The 26,356-nt window shown below is 40.7% G+C and overlaps 1 protein-coding gene across 1 annotated transcript in view; it reads left to right on the plus strand.

Annotated features, from left to right (window-relative positions):
• The window catches only part of Oprm1 (opioid receptor mu 1), a 60,478-nt gene that overhangs the window by 12,757 nt on the left and 21,365 nt on the right, over positions 1-26,356 (plus strand). Inside the window, exons 2-3 of the mRNA XM_005065903.4 lie at positions 20,467-20,819; positions 21,578-22,098. Coding sequence (XP_005065960.1) covers positions 20,467-20,819; positions 21,578-22,098 — 874 coding nt within the window. The remainder of the gene's footprint in view (positions 1-20,466; positions 20,820-21,577; positions 22,099-26,356) is intronic.

Here is a 26,356-nt window from a genome sequence, read left to right on the forward strand (position 1 = left end):
GAGCTGTACAGCTTCATGTTGGATTTTACATTTTACTATCAAATGTATTTTATTCACTTATCCATCACCTCCACCCTCCAAAAGATAACTAGAACTAGAGGACCAATTAGCTTCATCTCCACTTTCATAACTCGGGTCCATTACCTGCATTCAGTCCTTCCTCATTCCCTTATATTTAATATTTAGCCATTCTTGTTCTTTTTATTCATGTTATAGTATACCCATATGTATGTACATTCACTATGTATGTATATATGTATATATATATACATTATTGGCCAGATTATATTATGTTAATGTTACAATAATTTTTTGCCCTTTGCTTTTCAGTGTCCTGTTCTGTTTTGTGAAAAGAGCAGTGCTGGGCTGAGAATACAGTTCAGTGATAGGAAGCCTGGAAGGCAACTATGAGGCCCTGGGTTCAATTCCCAGCACTATCAAGAAAGAAAGAAGGAAAGAAAGAAAGAAAGAAAGGAAGGAAGGAAGGAAGGAAGGAAGGAAGGAAGGAAAGAAGGAAGGAAGGAAGGAAGGAAGGAAGGAAGGAAGGAAGGAAGAACAATTTTTAAGAGGGCTGCTTCTAAGCAGATAATGACTAAAAGAAACTTTAAATCCTCAAAGGTAAATTCTTGGGGCTAGAGAGAGGGCTCAGTGGTTAAGAGCGCATTCTGAGGACCCAGATTGGGTTCCCAGCACCCATGTTGGGTAGCTTACAACTACCTGTAACTCCGTTTCTAGAATATCTGATGTATTTGGCATCTTTGGGCCACACACACACACACACACACACACACACACACACACACACACACTCACTCACTCACTCACAGGCGCATAACCACACACAGACACACATGCATACACATAATTAAAACTAATTAAATAAATATTGTAAAGATAAAGTTCTTATAAAAGGAGTTTGCCACATTTGGTTTGGAAAGGTATTTTCCACATTTAGGTTGAAATGAGAATGCTGACCTACAGAGTATTTGCTCTATTTCATTGTCCAAAGACCCATGAAGAGAATCCATAGAAGCTAATAGTGACTAATAGGAGTTGAATCTGGAAGAATCACATCTGAAAGTACGTTTTAAAAGAAAACTATCTGGATGAAGAGGAACACTCCAGGATTTTGCTAAAGCACCCACCCAATTAAATAAAAAGACAAACCATTCTATTCTGTGTCTGCATCTCCCTACTGAAACACCAATGGGGAGGCTCTGGGAAGGTTATCTACATCACAGCTAACTCCAGGTCACAGACATGCCTGTGTGGGTCTAGAGACCCCGAGTCAGTAAGCAGATGACAAGACTAATAAGATCCTCTATTCACTCTTGCTCTATCTAGGATTCTCCTCCTCCTCCTCCCCTTCCTCCTCTTCCTCCTTCTTTTTCTACTTCTTCTTCTTCTACTGGTGGAGTCATTCATGAATAGCATGACAATAGAACCTCCTCATATCCCACACAGATTTCTTTTCATTCCACATTCCATCACTTAGAAGCAGATTGGAAAAACAAGGTATCACAATAAATCTTCAGTAAGTGAGATTCTGCTTTGTTGGTGGTAGACTACAAGCTAACATTGAGAGAAGAATTCCTAGCTTTGAGATTTTACCTGAAAACAAAATGCATATTTGCCTCAATAGAACAAAGAAGTTGAAACGGCAGAGGTGAACAGGAGAGGACTTCTTCCACAGGAAGCAGGAAGATATCACAAGGAAATGCATGAATGAGAGATGTGCACTGGAATGAGAGGTGTGCCCCACAGGAGTTTCTGTGAGGTGATGTCAGCTCTCCCCATTTCTGCTGAATGCCCAGCACTTCACAAATACCTGATGGAACACACTTGGGGCAAAAGGAAGTGCTACTTCAGAGAAAAGACAATGCCGTGGCCACAAAATTACTAAAAGTTCCCTGTCTGTAAAACTGAGTAATAAAATTTGTAAATTCCACTGCTTTTAACAGAGGTTTGTGTTTGACTTCAGAAAATGTAAAAGCCATCTGCTATGCAAGTTAGACTAACATGTGTTTCTGGAAAAACAGCAATAAACAGTTCAATGTAGGGCTAACCCTAAACTAATGGCTTTCAGTCACCATCAGAGACAAAACACTTGGCAAGCTGAAGCCAAGAAGATAACCCCAGATACACATCTATCATTTTCTTGGGTGTTCTCATCTACTCAAACACATTTTAATAACTACCATATCCAACCACTTAAATGCTAAATCATTGTCTTTTCACCACCACCACCACCACCACACACACATACACTTTGCCATCATATCTACCTTTCCATTTTAAAACAGTGTGGTTCTTGAAGGTTACTCCAAGGCAGATGTATCTCATGGGACTCCATACTTACCAAAACAGAATATGAGAATGCCTTATGTGATTGTATGTTACTGTGTCAACCACTCAGCAGATATTTGATGGGGGAACAAAGTAATCATGAAAAATGTATATTTTTTTGAAAACTTAAAATACAAATTTGGGTATCAAGATGCTATAAAGCAAAGTCCCATAAAATCTGCACCTAAAGCCTAATGACATTTTTCTTTTTAGCTAAAAGAAGCTGCGAAATATGTCATTTTTAATCACAGAGGATATTAAATACACCAAACTGTCCTCAGAGGTGCCTATCTACATTGATGGTGATTTATATTGTAGCATATACATACATACAGATCTTCAAACTCATCAGATTTTTTAAATAAACTATATGGTTGGGACAAAAAGTTATTAATACAAAACTAAAAGGAGAAGTTTCAAAAATAGTAGATGATCCCAAAAGCAATACAATACTGCATAGAGAGCTTTCACCGGAAAGAGTAAATCATCTTTGTGCTTGGTGTTTTCCTATTAAAACCACACTTGCACTCCTTATTTGTGACTGAAACATTGTTAGTGCCAAGGGAGTCCATTCCAAGTTGGAAGCCAACCCTGCATTGGTTTAATAACCCCATTACACTGTAAGACTAAACTTCCAGCCTCTAAAAACTAATGGGACTTCCTTGCTTTGCCAAATTACTCGTTTATTCATGAATCATATTTTCCCCTAACAAATGCTATTGAATTCTCCACAGGAGAAGGAAAATACCTTCCAAAAACTCTTTGCCTGAAAATACTTAGAAGAAAAACAAGCTCAATAAGCTGCTTTCTGCTTCCTAGAAAAAGTCCAGGTCAGAATGATATTTAAGTTCAAGAAAATTATGTAATTATTGGATGGAAAACAGTGGTCATAAATATGCAATTTTATGTAAATCGGGACCCCAGGGAGCTAAATTGCATTACTTTTATTTTTCTTTCAATTTGTCCTGAAAGCTACTATTGCAGGTACTGATGAAATGCTAAACTACTTAGGTAGCAGCAGGTATCTGGGCACACTGAAAGGGTAAGAAAGGAATGCCCAGCTGCAGTTTTGAGAAATGGGTGTTCAAATTAAATTGCCATGAGCATTAATCAAATTACTTTTGAAAATTTAGCAACTGTCAGAACAGCTTTTTTCCCCCACATTTAATTCCTCTCATTCTGAAACCTGCTGCATAGTTCTGTTTTATTTTACTATTTCAAACTGCATGTTGTTATAGTTCCAAAAATACCTAATTTCATAATTATAAACTCCAGACAACAAATAAAATAAATCCTAATTATTCACATCTTCTATTGGCCTAACAAAGAACATCAACATATTTCTAATTGCAGTGTTAGTTTCCTGTCTGAAATGTGTTAGGAATCTCAGTGGTATTTAAGCTATAGGCTTGCCACTGCTACCAGGGATTTTGTGAGCAACTATTTACACAAACATGGGTTGAGATGTTTTTGAACCTTTATAACCTTGGTGGAATCAATTATCATGCAGATAGTTCATGTTTTGGGTGTGTATGTTTTATCAGTGAAGTGTAGAGCTGAGAAGGCCAGACTTCACAACAAACAGATAACAGCTATAAATTCTGTCTTGATTATTCCTTTTACTCTGATTCATTTTTTCTTTCAAGTAATACTGGCACAGTATAGAAATTTATCATTTTATTTTTAGTTTTGTGTGTGTGTGTGTGTGTGTGTGTGTGTGTGTGTGTGTGTGTGTCACAGCACTTGAATACAATTTTCTGGAATTGGCTCTCTCCCTCCCTCCATCCTAGGTCATGAGGATCAAACTCATGTCCTTGAACTTGAACAGCAAGTGCTTTACCTACTGAGTCATTTTGCCAAGTGTAGTACGATATCCACCCCCCATCCCACCCCTCCCCCGCACATGTAGTGTTGACCACACCCATTTGGGCGTGGTCACAGGTGGGGACATGACAGAGTATAGGACTAGGTCTGGGGTCTAGAGCCCAGCTTGAGCTCTTCCTTCCCATTGGGTCACAGAGAGCAGCCTGGGTGGATCCTTGGAGTGGGAACTTGCAGTAGTCATCCATTTCTTGTGTAAGTTCCTTCTTCCCAAATAAAAATTACATTAACCTATATTGAGCCTAGTCCTGTGAATCTTGATCCGTGCATCCATAGCCAAGCCTATTTTAATTGTTTTTATAGATCTATTTTATTAGTCTTTGTGTGCATGTATGTACGTGTGTGTACAGGTGCCCACAGATGCCAGAAGAGGGCATCAGAATCCCTGGACTAACACGACATATCTATTGTTCACTGCAAATCCTGTTTGACAACGTTTTATTTAGAACTTTTGTGTCAGCTTTTCATGAGTTTATTTGCACATAGGTTGAATTTCTTTGCTGGCAGTGATTTTTCAAATGATGTCAAATCAGTTCTAGCCTCCTGAAAAGAATGAAGTGTTTATTTTCTCTTCTTCAAGACTTTAAACACATTTGATGGCTGGTAGCAGGTCTATCTAGATGTCTGACGTGCAAAGGTTTTATTTATTGGAAGAGTTTGATGGTTATTGACTCGTTCTCTTATTATTTATCAATCTAGTCATAATTCCTGCTTCCTGGTGGTATTTTTAAGGCATTGGCATCTTGTGTAGAAAACAAAATGTGGACTTCGAAAGCAAAGTTAGAGAAATATTATCTTTTAGACTGACATTTTCGCTGTCTTAGTTATGTAACTCATGAAGAAAACAGCAGTGTGTAGCTACAAACCGCTAATATAATAATGCCTGCTTTTATAATTGCCTGTTAGTTTTCTGTTAGTGAGAGCTTATCTTCATATGGCCTCAAAGTGTTATCAACTATATTTTCATTTCATCCTACAAGACCCCCTTTAGGATGTCTTGAAATGCAAGGTTAACAAATTTAATCAATTTTTGTTTACCTAGAAATGTCTTAATTTATCCCTCACATTTAGAGAAATTTGGTCAGTGTATTCTAGCTTCCAACATTTCTGATGAGAAATCTGCTACAGTAAATCCTTACATGTAATTAAAGCTTGATGCTTTTAAGCTTTACTTTGTCTTTGGGCAGGTTCCCTGTGCATCTCAAAATAAGCCTCTGACTCCATCCTTCCTAGGGTTGTCATCTTCCTGGATGCTTGTCTATTCACATCATCCTCCAGGTTAAGGAGTGCCTGACACTGTTTCAAACACCATCTCTTCTTTCTCTCTTTCTATCGTGTGTCTTAGTCCTCTTTGTAGTTCCCCCTCATCCCTTAGGTTCTCTGTTCTTCATACTTTCTGTTCTTCAACTCGGAGGACCCTCAGCACACTGATCCTTCTGCTCATTTAAATCTGCCGGAATATCCCTCTTGCTAATTTCCATTTTAGTTACCATAATTGCCAGCTCTAGGATTTCCCTCTGGTTTACGTTATCTGTTTCACCTCCATCCAATATCCTGCTCACTCATTCTTTTCCTGACTTTTCCATGTTAGTCCATCACTCTGTGGATCATCGTTAGGACTTGTTTTAAAGGTTGTTGTTTCCCCTACTTGGTCTAACACCCTCCCTCTTTCAGTGACAGCTTCTGCTCAATTTCTCTCCCCCCTCTGTTCTCCTCCTTCTCAACAGTCAACACTTCCCTGTGTCTGTGCCTTATGGTATTTTTGGCAGATATCTAGCTTAAATACAATAACATGTTAAATCTGGGAACCAGATTCTCTCCTTTCTCTGAGGTCCATAGGTATTTGTTTGGGTTTGGGTTTTAAATCACTTTGATCATCATCTGTTCCAAGCCTCAGCCAGAGATGAAAATTTATTGTCTTTCCTTTCTGAGTCTGTACTTTTCACTGGCCATAAATAGTCACTTTCTCATTTTCTTTATATATGCACTTTCTGTTGGCTGTCTTAATCTTTCATGTCTGTCTTCCAAAAAACAGTGGTTTAAAAAAAAGGAAGTGAGAGGGAAAATCCCAGGACCTTTATATTTCCCTGAAGTCCCTTCAGCTATAGGAGGAGGGATTTGCACCTTTGAAGGGATTTCACCAGTGTTCCATGCCCCTGTGCCTGTACACGTGGGACCAGAACACACACATTGATGCTTGCAGATGGGGATTTTGCTGCTTACCTTGCTTGGAGCTTACACACAGTGTGCCAATTGCTTGTGTATGTCTTGCCACTGGGCTGAGCATGGGGGTGGCCATTCAATGAGTGAAAACCGACCCAAATTAACTGATGCTCACTGCCCCCAAACGTTCCTATGGAAGCTGTAAGACTTTGATGTACTCCAAAGTGCCAAAATATTTGCTTCAGACAGATTCTGCCAGTGCAAGCATAGCTCAGTGGGGAGACAGACTCTTAGAACTTCCTACTCAGCCATCTGCTCTGATTCCTTGCCTTGGTTGTTCCTGGGTGGGTTATTCAGCCTCCATGAATCCTAGATTATTCATCTGCCAAGAAATAGTGATACATGTCTTTGAAGTTTGTTATGAAGATTGAGAAAAGTCCAAGAAACCTTCTTAGAATGACTCCTATAGGGCAGAGGGTGAGCAGGTCATACCTGCTGGCTGTCACTGAAATTCACAGGATTGCAGTGTGTAGCTCCACTATCTTTTTATTTGGTTCAGCAGGCATCTTTATTGGTAACAGAATCAATTATTTATAATGTGGATATCAAGGTTCAGTCACACAATTAAGGCCACAGACAAGGTTCTCGGACCTATAGGTCCTAATTCTCAGCACAATGTCCCTATCAGGCTATGCCTGAATGTTTACTTCTAACTTGATAAAGCATGAAAATTAAAAGAAATTAACAGAATCAAGAAAGTTTCTCTTACTCATTGGTCTATAGGTTTATAGCCCTTGAGTGGGGTTAGATTTGTTCTTAGGACAGTTGTTCAGGCATTCAAGGTGTTGCTGCACCTAAGATTTTTAACTCAGAGAATACGACACACTCATTGTAAAAGTAAATTATCCCTAAAGATATGAAAGCACCCACTATAGATACAAATCAGTTCATTGTAATTAAATAGCTCTCTGCTTTGAAGGCATATAGAATTAAAGTTTGGTTTGGGGTTTTGTTGTTGCTGGTTGTGTGTGTGTTTGCCTTGGCTACGATTTGAAGAAGTGAGAGGTATCTTATAGGTAGAGATAACCTAAAGTGTGGTAAAGATCTGGCTATGGGCACAGTGAATGGCCAGAGGTTCTGAAAAAGGGAGACAGGGCTGACAACATGGTGAGATGGAGAAAAATCCTTGCCTCCATAATTGCCTAGCTCCATCTGGAGAAGATATTTCCTATTCTACAGACACTGCTGAGTGCACATGCCAAAGCGTTAGTAGTACAGCAGCTGCCATAGTTATAGGGGCCCCCGCCCCCAGTGGCCTGTTCTCATCTGTTCGCATCACTGGAGAGTTTCTAATACCTCTCTCCATCACTGATTTTCTTTTGTCTCCTGGTGATGGTACAACCTCCTAATTTATGTTACTATGAACAAGCACACTCCATAATCGATGTACATGAGCCCCAAAACAGCATGGATATGTCTGTGATTCAAAAAAATAGAGATTTAATAAGCTTGCTATGCTAAGAAAGAGAGAACGTCATAAAAATTTGAGGTTGGTTATTGCAAGAGAATTCAAAGAATCAGGAGGAGTTTGTCTGAATGGATGTGCAAAGGTAACTTGATAAAAAGGCATCAATAACTTTGTATGTAGGAAGTATAGTTAAAATGTAAGGATGATGTTGTCTGCTTGAGAAACAGTTTTCGTGTTGATCTGGAGATGTTTCATGTTTTTCTGGTTGTGGGCAGATTCTACTTTATCTCTGTTATAAACAAGCTTATAAAGTCATTTTTTTGGTGTATGGGGCTTTTGGTGGTAGTGGTTTGTTTGTTTGTTGCATCATGGAAAATCTTCGTATGATGTTGATACCCAGTGAAACTCTGTTCCACACAGAGAACCCCATTGATTACAGCTAAACTACTTCTTTGAACCCTGTCTGGAGCCCTTCACTACTATTGCATCTCACTGTCACTTCTTCAGCAGCAATGAGAGAACTTAAGCATCAGAACTGATATGGGAACGGTAAGGTGACGTAGTGAGTACATTTTGTTCCCATAGGAGTGAAGTCTTTGAAAACTTTTATGACCCCATATGGTGGCCAAAACTGTCATAATTGATGATACTATACATGTGAACATCAGAGAAACCTTACAGGCTACCGAGGTTAAGCAAAGCACAACAGTCAGAACATTGCAAACTGCAGACAGCTCTGGAACATAGCAAACACCAACAGAGCAGCCAACATTCTGATGGACATTACTCATTTTCAGTGGAACTGTTTTCATGTGTGAGCATAAGGAATTTGAAATGGATTCTCAAGTCCATGGATAACACAAGATTTGCCTTTATTTGATTTTCCGTACTGTTTGAGGTAAATTCAATCTTTATTTTTAATGTGGTCCACTATGAATAACCAAAAAATTCTATTGCCTGCCCCTGTATCCAGACTACCTTAGAAATTGTTTCTGAAAGAACATAAGTAAATAGCATATCAATGGATGTCCACACATGAATTTATGAAAACAGTAAAATTCTTATTGGATACTGTATTAGATTAAGGAGTCCAATTTAAGTGTCACTGTTTATTTTCCAATGGGTTAACAGGTGAAGAAGGAGTATCATTGTCCTTGCTACTGATCAATACGATTGTGGTGGATGTGACTGTATCCTACTATCTTTCTGTTTCTAATCCAGACTGAAACACCAGCCTTCTCACAAACCTAAACTGGTGACATCTTTACAAGAGGAAGGGCCATTTAAGCCTTATGAAACAAAGATGTGGGACAAAAGGTGAATTTCCATTTGGAAGTCAAATCTCACAGAGAGGAAGATAAAGGAAAACTACACCCATGCAATTTTCTTTACCTTATACTAAAGATGGGTGTTTTTAATCCTTCTTTTTAAGGGGGCAAGTAAGAGGACTGAAAACACTGAAACTGTTAGAGCCATGGAGTTTGAAGGAAGAATGTTCTCCTAGGCAGACAAATAGATAGCCTGGATGAAGAGTTAGAACTAGAAGTGACCATCTAAGACCCAGGCTGTAGAGGAAACACCAATGTCATTACAGTATGAAAAGGGGTTCCACATAGTGGCAGTAACTGTGTCAGCTGACACTGTTGTCTTCTAGTTCCCAGACTGGACGAAAGCAACGGTGCAGTGATTGGGGCAGAAATGCTAGGCTGCATCTGGGAGATAGCAATGCTCTGGAGGATTAGAAGGCACTTAAAGTCAGATTAGTAGTCCTGAGCATATCAGGTGTTAATAATGCCCATCCCATCCACGACACATACTAAATAATTCCAGCCATGACTCCAGACAGGCTGCAATGATATTGACTTCAAAGATCTCCCTCAAATCTGTAGTCACTGTACTGCTCATGTCTGGCAGTATTACACCAAGAAGGAGACAAGTGGGGGCACAACCCAAAGAAGTCACAAAAAGCCATCATACAATGATTTTAAAATATTTAATATTTTCAAACGAGTAAAATCAATGCTTCCATGAAACGGGAAGAATCACATGAAATTGGACATGAGTAGATACCAAAGGCTGATAGTATCTACTGGAAACATGACCAGAGGGCTGCAAGACAGGCAGTATTTGTTGAAACAACTGCCCACGCATCCTGAACTGGACAGGTTGCCAGGTACCACATACAATGCATTTTTCAAATAAACAGACATTTTAAATAAAGAAAATTTAAAATACTGTAGGAAAGGAAACTATGAAAGCTGTATTTCTTAGGTCAATGAGTCTATTTCAATATGATCAGAGAAAAAAAGCAGTGAATAGACTACAGTCAAACCAAATGAAAACTACAGTGACTACAAAGTCAACTGGATGGCCTCTAGACTGCATCCTCAACATATGTGGGGTGCTTTTATTAGTTGTATTAAGTGAACAACAGCACCATCAGTACAAAATGAAGTGGAGAAAATGGGGCTGATGTTTTATCACAAGGAAGCTCTCATTTATTTATTTATTTATTTATTTTCTGCTCCTGAATGTTTTGCTTGGTGCCCACAGAGGTCAGAAGAAGGTGTCGGTTCCCTTTGAACTGGCATTATGGGTGGCTGCTAACCACCATGTTAACTGGGAACTTAGCTCAGGTCCTTGGGGAGATCAATGAGAGTTCTCAACTGTTGAGCCATCCCTGCAGCCCCAATCTTATTTTTGTATCACTGATATAGAATTCTGAGTGTCTGCTATGTACTGAAGAAATCTAAGACTCAATCCTGCTTTGGTTCCCTCTGTGTTAGAGGTGGACAGAGGGGAGCTACAAGCAGACCCCCATGAAATTCCATTTTATGATTTATTGGTGTTACTACTGAGGTCATTTTAATGACCGCAGAGTAAGGAAAGTATGAATGACATGCATATACTCACATACATACACAGATGCACACACACATAAACATGCACACTTGCACTCACAGATGACATGCATACATACACACACATGCAAACACGAATGTGCAAACAAATGCACACATGCACACACATATTCACAGGCACACATATTTGCACACACACACACACACACACCATGGGAAACTGATTTCAGTGATACCCTAAGAAAATACACCTTTGCAAAGAAAATAAATGTTTTCCACAGTTACCCTGATTTACTGAACCATGAGCAGAGATTTTCAGGGGCAAAGTGTTTTATAACCTTGTTGGCAAAGCACTCATAAATATGCAAGGACCACAAGGCAGTACAGTGGGGACATTTCAGTTCCCAGTGCAGTCTGGAGAAATGGAGCAGAGAGGACACTCTCACACTACCAGCTCTCTGTGCCTTGGGTCCTTTCCCATAACACAGGGTGTTCAACAATGTGGTCTTGAAATATTCTACCTCAGACTTATTCCATGAGCTTCTGTGACAAATGCAGTTGATGTCTTTGTAAGCTTTGATGATGAATTAGCCAGACAAAAATAAATACTCTCTACTCATTTTATTTCAAATTTTCTGCATTGCTAAGAAAACTGCTCGTATCACAACCGCTATACTCCTGTTCCTTTATGCAACCCCTTTCAACAAGCATCTGTTGCGTTGTTTTCTTTTAAAGGGTAGAAAATTTTTGTGTCGATTTCTATTGCCTTTTTTCCTTCTCTGTGTCACTGTTCAACTCCTCCTCATACTTGCTGACTACAACATCACCAAATTACCACCAAAAATAAGATCAGTAAACATCACCAAAAGTTCAGATGAGACATTAAACCTATTGAGCTTATTTCAAAAGAAAATTATTTACCAATAGCCTATGTTCTCTTTAGAACTTTACTTGTACATATACAAGGCTTTATATGATTCTACAATTTAGTTATCTAATATTGAAACTGACATTTGTTTCCAAAGTGTAGTAATAATGTTGACATTGTTTTATCAAATTTCAGAGTTCTCTTCATAGTTCCTTCAATATTAAAGGAACGTATATAGACACACCATTATTTGAAGTTATCAGATTCTATGCATTGTGGGTGCATAGAACACATTTCCTTTCCTCTCAGAAGCTCTGAATTTGAAAGCCATACAACGTTACTGTTCATGAACCAAAAAGCTGTAGCTCTGAAATAGATGGTCTGATGATGTTTTCAAAGTGTTTGTGTTGAGGGGGGTGTTGAGTGTATGTTCTGTTTATTAGCAAACAAAAGTTCTAGGTTACAGATGGGAAATTTTTATTAAATTCTAACTATTTATATCATACAATGCAACAAAGTAATGCTTCTCTAAAATATACATTTATCATAGAATCAAAAACTTCTTTAAGAAAAACCATGTTTTTTTCTTGTAAATTTAGGGTGTGACAGTCACACCAATGGCCCTGGTTAATCTTGGTGTGTCACAAAATAAAACAAAGAAATATGAATATGAGAGATGGACAGACAGACAGACATAGAGACAAAAACACAGCTTTGTGGAGAAGAGAAGTACACAAGAGTGTAAAGAGGTGAGGATGCAGTCAGTTTGCACTGTACACATGTAATTTAAAAATTAACAAAAATGTGCTCAGTAAAATAGAAAATTGCAGAAAAGAAGAAGTCAAACTTTCACTATTTGCAGATGATATGATAGTGTACATAAGTGACCCAAAAAACTCCGCAAGGGAACTCCTAGAGCTGATAAACACCTTCAGTGACGTGGCAGGATACAAGATAAACTAAAAAAAAATCAGTGGCCCTATTATATACAGATGATGAAGTGACTGAGAAAGAAATCAGAGAAACATCACCCTTTACAACAGCCATAAACAGTATCAAATATTTGGGGATAATGTTAACCAAGGAAGTAAAAGACCTGTATATCAAGAACTTTGAGTCTTTAAAGAAAGAAATCAAAGAGGATGCCAGAAAATGGAAAGATCTCCCATGCTCTTGGATTGGTAGGATCAACATAATAAAAATGGCAATCTTGCCAAAAGCAGTCTACAGATTCAATGCAATCCCTATCAAAATTCCATCACAATTCTTCAAGGACCTGGAAAGAACAATAATAAACTTTGTATGGAAAAACAAAAGGCCCAGGATAGCCAAAATAACCCTATACAATAAAGGAACTTCAGGAGGCATCACCATACCTGACTTCAAGCTCTATTATAGAGCTATAGTCCTGAAAACAGCTTGGTATTGGCACAAAAATAGGCAGGTAGACCAATGGAACCGAATTGAAAACTCTAATTTTAACCCACACACCTATGAACACTTGATTTTTTACAAAGAAGCTAAAACTATACAATGGAAAAAAGAAAGCATCTTCAACAAATGGTGCTGGCATAACAGAGTACTGGTATGCAGGAGACTGCAGATAGATCCATGTTTATCACCTTGTACAAAACTTAAGTCCAAATGGATCAAAGATCTCAACATAAATCCAGCCACACTAAAACTTTTAGAAGAGAAAGTGGGAGATACTCATCAATGAGTTGGTACAGGAGACCACTTCCTGAACATAACACCAGTGGCACAAACACTGAGATCGACAATTAACAAATGGGACCTCCTGAAACTAAAAAGCTTCTGTAAGACAAAGGACACAGTCAACAAGACAAAAAGGCAGTCTACAGAATGGGAAAAGATATTCACTAACCCCACATCTGACAGAGGGCTAATCTCCAAAATTTACAAAGAACTCAAGAAGCAAGTCTCCAAAACACCAAAGGATCCAATTAAAAGGTGGGGTACAGAACTAAATAGAGAATTCTCAATAGAGGAGGCTAAAATGACTGAGAGACACTTAAGAAAGTGCTCAACATCCTTAGCCATCAGGGAAATGCAAATCAAAACAACTCTACCATCTTACTCCTGTCAGAATGGCTAAAATCAAAAACACCGAAGACAACTTATGCTGGAGAGGATGTGAAGAGAGGGGAACACTCCTCCACTGCTGGTGGGAGTGCCAACTCATACAGCCATTTTGCAAAGCAGTATGGAGATTCCTCAGAAAAATGGGAATCAATCTACCGCAAGACCCAGCAATTCCACTCTTAGGCATATATCCAAATGAGGCAAATTCATACAACAAGGGCATCTGCTCCACTATGTTCATAGGAGCATTATTTGTAATAGCCAGAACCTGGAAGCAACCTAGATGCCCCTCATCTGAAGAGTGGATAGAGAAAATGTGGTACATTTACCCAATGGAGTATTACTCAGCAGAAAAAAAAACAATGGAATCTTGGAATTTGCAGGTAAATGGATAGCACTGGAAGAAACCATCCTGAGTGAGGTAACCCAGGAGCAAAAAGACAAACATGGTATGTACTCACTCATATATGGATTTTAGACATGGATCAGGATAGTGCCAGTCTGCACTTCCACTGATAGAGAGTCTGGGAAACAGGAAAGAACCTAAAAAATATGCATAGTACCCAAGAGAAGAGGAATGAGGCAAGATCCTCTGAACAGATGGGGAACACAGTGAGGGTGGGGGGAGTGGGAGCTGGGAAGAAGAGAGAGGGAGAAGAGGAAGAGATAGTAGGTCATGGGGGAACAGGAAGGTTGAGTGGGGGGGGTAGAATAGGGGGAAAAGGGAATCACAGGTTAGAAGACAGATCAGGCACCAGAGTGACCTCGAGTGATCTAAAGGGATGACACCAATTGGCAAGCTAAGCAATAGTGGAGAAATCATCTCGAATGCCCATTCCTGATAATGAACTTGATGTCTATAACCATCCTGGAGCCTTCATCCAGTGACTGATGGAAGCAGAGGCAAACACCCACAGTTAAACACTAAACTGAACCCAAGTAACCCAGTGACAGAGAGAGAGAGGAGCGATCAGCAAATTGGCAAAGAATGGGCTGGCAAAACCAGTAGAGACAGCTGATCTGAACAGGGGAGAGCTCTTGGACCCCAGACCGACAGCTGGGAGGCCAGCATGGGACTGATCTGGACCCCCCAAATGTGAGTGTCAGTGAGGAGGCCTGGGCAACCTATGGGGCCCTGAGCAGTGGATCAGTGTTTATCCCTGGCATACAAACAGACATCGTGTGTCCATAGCACAAAGAGGGATGCTCTCTCAGCCTGGACTCTTAGGGGAGTGCCTGGACCCTACCCTGAGTGAAATGACAGACTCTAGATATCCCCTATGTGGATGGAATTGGCAATAGGGTGGGAGGCTGGGGGGGGTGGGGTGCGGGAGGAGGGAGGGAGAAGGAACTGGGATTGACATGTAAAACAAGCTATTTAAAATTAAAATAAAAAATTTTAAATAGAAAATTGCAAACAGCCAAATAGAAAGTAAAATTAAATAAAATGAAGACTAGTATTAGTAAGAAACTTAGAACAATAGAAATGCATCCCCATTAGACTTCAAGCAATAGGAGTTATGCACTTAACTCTGACTTTATTAGCCCCAGTGGTAAGAGTAAAATTAATGTCAATTATTCATTTTAATTTTTCTATGCATAAAGCTCACCAACGCTCCAAGAAAGTAAAACTTTATGTAAGTCTGCCCGAATGATTTTTTGCTCATGACATCACTGGGGGAATCGGAGGTTGGAAAAAAGTAGATAAACATGTACAGAGTACGTGGGTAAAGTGAGGGTGAACTCAAGCAAGGGCTCCTACGGTCCCTTATTCTAGGGACACATGGAGAACTGCTAATTCGCCACTGGAAGGTTATGCTTCTTTAATTTTCTGGAAACTTCCATCTGTCTTCTCTTGGGGTCAAAGTGACAAATCAATCACCTTTCCGAGGTCACTGGACTATACTCTGCTAGTACTGACTTGTGGGAAACGGGATCAATAGCCATGGACCATGACTGTAGAAGATACAAATGAAATGCTTAAGCATTTTACAGAGGGATCTCTGTTTCCTCCTTAACTGAGGTAGTAGAAATAGTAAACTACCATATGTCCTCTTTCTAGTCATGGAAAACTATAGTTTTTCCTTTGTGACTTATTATAGAATTCCTCTCCCCCGCCTCATTTCCTGCCTCTCCTCAGCCCCATCCACTCATACACATTCCAGCCTGAATAATAATGGAGAAATTTAGGCAGGTGTTCACTCGACAGTGTCTCCGCTTGCATGATTACCTGCAATGTAGGACAAACACTTTTATTTCATTTGACTTGCCTCATTCATCATGAGATTGAAAGGGTTTCATTAGAGTGTTTCCTCCTCCATTAAAAATATGGATTTCTATGTGGGAGATATGGACACAAAGGTCACACCATCACAAGGAGGCTTTTCCAATTCCATGCCAAATTTACAAAAGAAACTCACCAGGCCTTGTTGAATTAAACCTCTTCCTTCCTTGCTCAAATTGATAAAATGTTAGAAGGGACCCAAGGCAAGGAGACTTTTCTTCTACAAATCTCATGGGCTTTACTGCAAATACCTAAAGCATGATGGGGGAATGGGTGAGCTCTGTGAAGGATGTAAGATAAAAGTGACATGAAGTCATCAAACCCAACTGGAAAATACATTCTCCCTGATTTCAGACTTCCTTTGTTGGTTCTGCTTCTGAACCAAGAGTCATCACAATTTGAAGAATTAACTCAAAAACAAAAACAGAAGAAAGATTGGCCAAGGTCACTGGTAGATCATCACACAGGTAGTTAAATTGCTGCAGTTTCTTTTACCCTTATTGAACTGAAATCAGTGAGGTCTTACAAAGTAGCAATAATTGGGGAAATGACATGAAGAACGCATGTAGCAACATATAGTAGCTGCTTTATAACCACATACAAAGGATAGACACTTACAAACAAAAGACATGCATGTGCCATGTGAGAGTAGAAATGTACCAATAAAAGAGACTTTGAAATGCCTCATCCCAACCTAGTACCTGGGTTGTATAGACAGATACGCTGGTAGTCAAACATTGATGGTCCTAAGATGAGCACAATATTTGAAGCAATTTTGTTTACATTTACAGAACATAGACAATCAATCATTTACAATACATGTTTTAAGTATTTATTATGAAACTTCTAACAAGATGACTAGAGAGACGGTATCTAGGTCACTGTTTAGTAGAGAAAGGTGCAGCCATCATCAAGAAGGGTCCAGAAGACAGTCTCCCAGGCCATATACCTTGCTCAGTCACCTTGAGTACCTGCTCATTTCCTTCACTTCACTCCCATTCACTTTGCACAGTAAGAAGCAGAAACATTAAAGGATGGAGAAGAGATTATATTAATCCCCTATGTTCTGTCAAAGGCAACGGCAAAGACAGTCCTTTATTTAGCTTCTTTCTTTGTCTGCTTACTAATTCTGGTTTGTTTACTCCTTATGCCATCTCGTGTGTGTCTAGTAATTCCTTTAAGTTTCTTGGGACCACGTTCATTCTATGCCTTTGCTGAGTAGCAATACCTTGCCCAAGCAAGCCATCTCTCCAGATGAAGTACGTTGAAGGCATCACCAAACCTCCAGGCTCTATAAATCTCTTTCATACATTTAGAAAGCTAGTGATAGGATTCAAAGAATGAGTAACTGGTATCAAAATTCCAGGTCCCTTCAGAGGAAGGATCTACAGACATAGCAAGAAAAATTAAATACCAGTGTTCCCATAAAATGCCAATGGAGAGATCTTTATAATATTTGCTTTGCTCCATTTAATTGACAGGTCATATTGCAGGTATTAACCACATAACATTTGATACTGTGATATGCATAGGCATTGTGGGATGGAAAAATTAATATACCCTCCTGTCACTTCTCTTTTCAGGATAAATGCTAATCAAATTTTGTTTCACAAACACCTCATTCCAAGGGAGGAAATGATTTTTTAACTGAAATAAACTATGCATTCTAAGTAGCTGGTGATCAAATAAGTTTAAAGAAAACGCTGAGAGTTTAATGAGTCAGGAAACTGCCGTAAGGTCCTCTCTCTAGAGTGTGACTAATGTCATAAGGTATGCCTTTGAATCACAAGCCTGTCATCAATAGTTTATCTTAAAAAATCATTTTCTGCCTTGGGGAAAATCTTTCCATATATCAAAACATCAAAACTGTTTCAATTTCTTGAACATCAAAGTGAGTGGTTTTCAAAGCTTAGAATCGCTATTATAATTTGATTTCCATAATGGTTGCTTCTGTTGAAATTATCTACTTTATGTTTGTCAGGTACGTGGTCTTTACTGAATCACACGGACTTATCTCAAGTTAACCAGCTGTCTCTACCCTTGCATAATTAAAACCCTTTCAGGAAGTGGTGGTTCTACAGCAACTCAGGGTAGCCTTGCCTCTGAAATCCCCCAGTCATTCTGCAAGTTCTGCAGAGGGAACCAGGTGTCCAAAGTGCAACTCAGGAAATGGTCTCAGCTGGTTGGTCCTGGTGATGTCTGGGAAATTGTCTAAAGGTTCAGTTTCCTGCTGTTCATGGAGACTAAAACAGTTTTGGAACATTGAATTAAGGCCCTCTACCCGAGGTTTTATAATACCATATCCCACAGAAATCAACTGTTTGGAGCTGAATGAGTTAGATTTCTAACCTCACCTGACAGAAAACCTCGAAGCACAAACTGAAATTTGGAAGGAGTTACCATCTCCTATAAATAAAAAGTTCAAGGAAGCCCTTGCTTCGAAGATTGCATTCTCTTGTGTTCTTTAAAATCCTTAGACAGGGTCTTTGAAAACCTGTTTTCAAATGAGTTTTCCCAACTATAGACTATAATATCTCTCAGGGTTGATTCCCTATTTTTTAAGCCTTCCTTCATGGGGGCGGGGGAGAGGAAACTCTAGCTATTGAATTAGCTCATTTCCCATATTTATGGAAAAATAACTTAGGCTTGATAATATACAACAGAAGGAGGTCTATGCAGATCACAACGTTAGAGGCCAAAATTCCAAATAGCATGACCCCAGCTCTGGTGAGAGCTCTTCTTTGTGTCATGTCAAGGCTGATGTTCATGCTAGAGGAAGGTACCGCAATGGCCAGAGGAAGCCCAGAAAGATGCTGGGCAGGGGTCATTCCTGCCCTTTTATAACACTCGTCTCTCAAGCACCAACCAGGGATAGAATGACTAGGTCAATTCATTTTGAGAAAAAAACCTGAACACATAGCCTAAAGATCTCTGCTACTCTTGTCTCTTAAAATACCCCTCACTATTACACACCATCACACTGGATGCCAAAGTGAACAAAGTAAAAAAACAAAATCAAACATCGTTGTTCCATTGAAACCCAAGGCCATCTCTCCTTCCTGTGACCCTCCATCTCTTAACATCTCCATGCCCTGAACTAATAACATAGCTCACAGATAGAGAATGGGAAAGGAGTCTTTCTCCAGAGTAAAGCTGGGATGCTACTGATGAATCTGACTATGTAAACACTAAATGGGAGAAACAATAGGTGGTAACTATATACAGGAAGTGTTCTGCCATCAATCTAATTTATTATTGTAAATGCTTCTGCACAGCATTCTGACCTCGTCATTCAACTTTCTGTAGGTTTTCAAGACAAACAACACTCCCAGTATATTAATATACTATAGCCAAAAGCTGTATGCCCATCACTTCCTGTTGATAAATGATTGAATGAAGAAGTTGGGGTATGGTCACGCAATGAAAAACTTCTTAGCAATATAGCATGGTTTTTATGCATGCAACCACACACTGATTTTGATGACAGTTATTTCACAGATACATGTATGTCAGAACTTACCAAATTTGTACCCACTATGTATAATTTCTTCCATGTCAATAACAATTCAATAAACACCTTAAACATAAAGCAAAAATCTTAAATTTCTATCACTACCAGGTGAAGGCTTATTTATCACAACACATTTCCCCTACTTCCTGGTCTCTGTATTACTCCCCCCTCACCATACTCACTGCCATTTCCTGGTAGAATTTCATGCATTGGCATGTCAAATATATTTATTGCACCATTTCAACTCTACCCCTTGGCTGGAGTTCTTGTTCTTCTAGAATGGTCTATTCATACCACCATGTTCTTACCTGAGCTGTAAGAGAAAATGTGTGCTTCTGGAATGTTTTCGCCTTACCAGCCCCTCACCTGTCCCATTCAACACCAATGATCATTTCCACACTCCTTAGCAGCCAGTACATGGATGTGCCTACGATGTGTATCTATGTGCGTGTAGAGAAACACACATCCTTATGCTATAAACAGTATTCAATGATTTACAATCTACCCATACATCTAAAATGTTCTCTTACATGTTTAGAATCACAACCCTCTCTCTGGTAGTTCCCCATTATAATTGCATCAGTCACATTGGTTGCCACATTAAAAAAAAAACAAGGAAACAAGCTAAGTGCAGCACTGCACACTTACGATCGCAGAACTTGGGAGTTATAGGTAGGAGGGTCATGAGTTCAAGACTAGCCATGCCATATAGCAGGTGCAAGGTCAGTCTGAGATATATGAGACTGTCTCGAGTAAATAAACAACAGCAACAATTGCCATGTTTTCTATTGTAGTAACTATTTTATAGAAAGGAAAAATTTTAATTAGGGAAATTTCTATTTATCTCATGGGTACTTAGTTGTAAACAGTCAACTATTACTTTGAGGTCTTCCATTAACAATTGATGTTTTCTTAAGGGAATGACACCTGTCTCTCAGGTGGTGTCTCTAATAACCCCTCCACTATTCTCCTGTTTCCTAGATACACCAAGATGAAGACAGCCACCAACATCTACATTTTCAATCTTGCTCTGGCAGATGCCTTAGCGACCAGTACACTGCCCTTCCAGAGTGTCAACTACCTGATGGGAACATGGCCCTTCGGAACTATCCTGTGCAAGATTGTGATCTCAATAGATTACTACAACATGTTCACCAGCATCTTTACCCTCTGCACCATGAGCGTGGACCGCTACATCGCTGTCTGCCACCCAGTCAAGGCCCTGGATTTCCGTACCCCCCGAAACGCCAAAATTGTCAATGTCTGCAACTGGATCATCTCTTCTGCCATTGGTCTGCCTGTAATGTTCATGGCAACCACAAAATACAGGCATGGTAAGGGTGAACATGGCCTGAGTCAGGGATGGGGATATATTTATAGTCTGATATGTTGGTGATGTCCTGAGCCAAGAAAAATTCATGGTACAATATCTTTGTCAAACTACACAATGAATTAGGAAATTAGTTAGTTAATTAAGAAAAAGAAAATGTCTTTAAATATACTGGCACAGGAAGATTTCTCTGTAATTATAGGCCTTCTGGGTATTTTAATAAGAACAAAGTCTGTACAGTGATGATTTCTCTGAACTTATTTCATCAAAATATTGAATAAATGGGAGCATAGCTTCTCCAAAAGTAGCTAAAGCCTAAAGAATGTTTCACTGAGGCTTGCTCTTAATTTCCAAAATTTGCCTGTCTTGACTTAACAACAGCTGCCATCCTGACATGGAAGGGAGACAGTCATTAGCAGGAAATTCCTGGACATCTTGGATAATGGTTACAGCTTTTGTAACAGCATAAACCCCACAAATGTCTGATTCATTGTGGAATGCACATAACTTCTGACTTCACAAAATCTTAATGTGATCCAACTGGGCAGAAAAAATGGGAAATGTAGGAGAGGAAGGAAAAAGGAAGTAAATTCTCTGTAACCTGCTGATGAGTTTCTTCCTTAATTTCGTTCATTCTTTCCTTGCCCGTCTGTGTAAGCAACAACCTTCATTTAGCTCAGATCAAAGGTATTAGTAGGCAACTCCAGTAATAGCATAATGAAATGTTGCTGCTAATTTTTCTTGAAAATTCTTTTCTTCCAGGGTCGATAGATTGCACCCTCACGTTCTCGCACCCCACCTGGTACTGGGAGAACCTGCTCAAAATCTGTGTCTTCATCTTCGCCTTCATCATGCCAGTCCTCATCATCACCGTATGTTATGGACTGATGATCCTGCGACTCAAGAGTGTCCGCATGCTGTCTGGCTCCAAAGAAAAGGACAGGAACCTACGCAGGATCACAAGGATGGTGCTGGTGGTCGTGGCTGTGTTTATCGTCTGCTGGACCCCGATTCACATCTACGTCATCATCAAGGCCCTGATCACGATCCCAGAGACCACCTTTCAGACGGTTTCCTGGCACTTCTGCATCGCCCTGGGTTACACAAACAGCTGCCTGAACCCGGTTCTGTACGCGTTCCTGGACGAAAACTTCAAACGATGCTTCAGGGAATTCTGCATCCCGACCCCCTCCACGATCGAACAGCAGAACTCCACTCGAATCCGTCAGAACACTAGAGACCACCCCTCCACGGCTAATACAGTGGATCGAACGAACCATCAGGTACTTGCTTTCTAGAATTACACGTAGTTTATAAAAAATAAAGCACCCGGTACTAGTCCAAGATTTAAATCCTTTAGGAGATCAGTAACTGGGGAATTGAGGCCACACCCATGAATAGGGAGGAGGGGAGCGAATTCTGCTCTTGGTGTCAGAAAGATGTGTCACATAAATGTGCTCAGTGTAAGTGTATATGTTCACCTAGGCATAAAGATATGATGACTGACAATCTACCAAGCTGCTAAAAGTTACTGTCCTCATAGCCTTGGCTTCGTGCCAAAATTAATAGTTTTAGCACAGCATGTAATCCTACTTTGGAGTCTTTGTTTCACACAAAAACTTTCTGTATCCCAACAACATCACCCTAATGTCTCTGCCACTTAAAAGCCAACTCTACTCCATTTCTGTGGTTAAAGAGCCTTGTCCACTGTGGTCACAGATAACAAAATATTCCCCAAAATCAGTGTCATGGCAAAAGAGAAAAGACAAACAACAAAAAAGTGTAGCCATCCCTATGTTTGTTAAGGCTTTGGTTTGTAGAGTCTGGTGTCTGAACACTAGAACAAAAACCAGCATGTTACCTAGCTAATATGTTAAAATCAATTTTAAACACTCCCTGTGCTAATCCCAATCCTATCCCCAATACTCTCAAAACTCCCTAATTCACCACCTTGTAATAATTCGACATCTAGCCTAATACGGCAGTACACATATGTCTTACTTATTAATACAAATTTAAATTAGTAAGTGTTCCAAAAATGTCTCCCACATCTAAAAATCAGTGTATATAATTTTATAACACAGAGTTGGAGTTCAAGCCTCCGGTGAAGTAAACACATGGGTCCACACTTCGGGTCCAGTTCCTGTTCTCAGGGGGCGGGGCTGTGAGGGCAGAAGCTTCCTACACAAAGACTCCAGAGGCCAGCTGAGGAGCAGCTAGAGGAAGACTTTGGGCAGAGGAGCAGCTAGGGGAAGACCTTGGGCGGAGGAGCAGCTAGGGGAAGACCTTGGGCGAGGAGCAGCTAGGGGAAGACCTTGGGCGGAGGAGCAGCTAGGGGAAGACCTTGGCCACTACAGTGGCAGCCGCTCCCACTTGCTGACTCAGCATCATGCTCATCTCTCACTGTCCGTTTTTAACCCCAGCTATGGCTACCCAGCCTAGCCAGGGCTCAGACTTTCTAACTGACCTCATAGTCGTGGAATACAGCCATGAGTCTACCTCAGGAGACATGAACGCACATACCTAACGGAGACAACGTGGCTAACACAAACATGTGAGCCAGTTCCCCTGGAGCACATGGGACGCTGGTAGCAGATCCATCCCCATCTCAAAGGCAAATATTAGCAAATTCATCTCCCTGCTTCCAGCTCAGAAATCGAAGCCAAAAATGAACCGGGTGTCTCCTCTGTCCCGCCCACCTCTCTCGTTGTCATCCACATTGGCATATCGCCTGAACCTTTTTTCTAAGTCCCTCATTTTTTAGTGGCTTTCAAACTCTTACAGGTCACTTTAAAAGGGTAAGGATTTAAAACTGATTTTTCCCCCTCAAACCTAAGGGTAACCTACTAGAGAACACAATTTGAAACCATTTAAAACCACCTGTCCCAAGCTGGGCCTCAAATTCTTTGCAGTGATATATTTTACTTTCATTCCAGGAAAGGATGAGAATAAGGAAACTTGGGATCTTCCTCCCCTCCCTAAATGTCACGCTGTGTCTTCCCTCCCAGGCTTACAGGGGTGTGGCTGCTTGGTAACTTCACTCTAGGACATGGTTGAGCCTTTCGACCCTGCCTGACCCACCCTGACCCCTCCTCTAAGGAAAGCACAGCCCCCACCTCTCTGGTTCAGCCCTTGGCTGCCTTAAACAGCTTCTCCAAGGCTGCCTCCGACTCCCCTCCAAATGCAGTGTTTGCACATCAGTGTAGTTCTTGCACAGCCAGAGAGTAGAGGGGGAGCTAATTGTCCTAAGCAACTAAAAGGTTTGCTTTAAAAATACATCCAATTAGCACTTATCATTACCACTGTGTAGCAGCCTCAGATAACACAGAAGCACATTAGCCTGGAACTGGCTACTTCCCAGGGGCCCAGCTGGGAGAGCTGGACCCAGAAGAGAAGCTGCAAGGAGCAGAAAGGATGCCCTGACACTTGAAAATTGACGCCCATCTCTACAGGCGTGCCCTGCTTTAGGGGTAAGGCAGTCAGGTGAAGGTGTCTGGAACGATGGGAAATCCCATGCTGGCCATTTTCAGGCAGACATTCCCAATCTGATCCGAAGGAGGTCGGGCCATGTGGCCAATGGGAATTATTAGATTCACTCAGAGTCCCAATCTGATGAGCAGGTGTGGTGTGGCTGTGGGTTCTCGTGTTTATTCATTCGTTCATTTGTTTAAAATAGCCACCCTGTTAGGAAGCGATGCTAGTTGGATTGGTGGGAACTTTTTAGTTACAAGTATGAGAAGTTTGTCATGGTGATCAATGTTTATGTTCTGTCTGTTTGTGTTTTCTCCAAAATACATATAAATTATATGCCACGTGTCACACGTCAAGCACATTAGTCAACTTCTGCAGACCAGAGACCCAATGTCAAACCTCCCCAGGGTGTCTATATTGTGACAGCTGAGCATTGAGGCCATGTCCACACAGCTCAAAGTGACGTTGACGATTTGGCAGTTACCAAGGTAATTTGATAAACCCTACAGGAAAGCTCTATGCTCAGCATAAACCTGGGGTCACACATTCCAGCTGAAGGCATCTAATTAGCTTTTCATATGCAACAAAGTATTCCAATACCTAGAGTCTAGAAGCAGCCATCTATGCAGACTACAACTCTATGGTCCATCAATTATTTGGGCCAGGCTTGCCCGTGCTTTGAGTTTTAGCTGTTTTCACTCAAGCCCACCACCGTCAGGCTATCAGTCACCTGATCTAAGACAGTTACAGCCAGAATGACTGGATCCACAGACTCTCTTCCTCAGGAATGTTATCACAAACTTGTTTTTATCCCGGCCACAGGTTCTAAAGAAGAGAAAAGAGAACAGGCCTTTTTAGGCCCGGTGACAGAAATAGACAAAGTGGCCAGGGCAAAAGTACTTGCTACACGGGCATGAGAACCAGAGCTCAGATCTTCAGAGTCCATGTGAATGCTGAGGGATGGGGGAGCAACTGTGGGAAAGCATGAGACAGGGGATCCCCAGAGGAAGCGGGCTGGGGAAACCAGCCATGCCAGTGAGCTCTAGGCTCAACTGAGAGACCCTACCTCTATTAGCAAGGTGGAAAGTGATGGAGAAGGACTCCCAATATGAACCTCAGGTCTCTGCATGCACGTGCACCCACCCACACACGCATAGTTCCTAAAGTAAATGACAAAGTGACACCCATGCTTACGATGCACCAAAACAACCCATCAGCCTGGGTTCGAATGGGCGGGAGGGAAAGACTCTGCCCCGTGATGACAGTAGCTGTGGTCACCTTGTGAAGAGATGGAGCAAGGGGAGTGCAAAGGTCACTGTGGTCACAGTCACTCACGCTGCGGTAAACAGCTACCCCATTGCTCCCTGACAGTAGGAACACATTCATCTTGCTTCTTCTTGTGCCTCTGGGATCTACCTAGCCCAGTCCCTGACACATTGGAAAGCACTTCACAGATATCTACAGAATGGCTGAGTAAGAGAAGAACTATGGTATTTTAGATATAGAGGTATATGAAAGACCTATTTCCAGTGTAACTGACTGACATTTCATGACCCATAATACTGATATTTTCTTAACTGGCTGACAACTCAAATGCCCCCATAACACTGAAATTTGGGGTCCACTGTAGGAAGTGATTTAGGACTCCGCCATTAGCCACGTGGCGCTCTAGAGACACATACAGTAAGCTTCCTCCACCCCAGGCTGTGGTGTTCTGATCAGAAGTTATACTCTGCAATTTGTTGTCTAATTTGATTTTTTAACAAGATGCTTTAAAAGGCCAAGGCCTGAACTCACTGCCCTGAAGAAGTCTTGTCATCACTGACAATGAGGCAAGGGTAACGTTCTCTGGATTTCTGGATTTTGTTCCTCCCAGGCTCAGCTTCCTGTCCCCTCTGCAGTGCCCATGGTGGCTTTATGTTCAGTGTGTCGTCTTTACGGCTTTTTTATCTTGCTTAGGTGGAGTCCAGAGAAAGCACTTGTATCCCATCTGTTCCTGTTACAATTGAGTTTCCACACCCACGTAGCATCCTGCTGTCCTGCTGAATTAGGCTTTGCTTCAGAACACTT

The sequence above is a fragment of the Mesocricetus auratus genome, unplaced genomic scaffold (assembly GCF_017639785.1).
Source record: "Mesocricetus auratus isolate SY011 unplaced genomic scaffold, BCM_Maur_2.0 Super-Scaffold_100018, whole genome shotgun sequence".
NCBI lineage: Eukaryota > Metazoa > Chordata > Mammalia > Rodentia > Cricetidae > Mesocricetus > Mesocricetus auratus.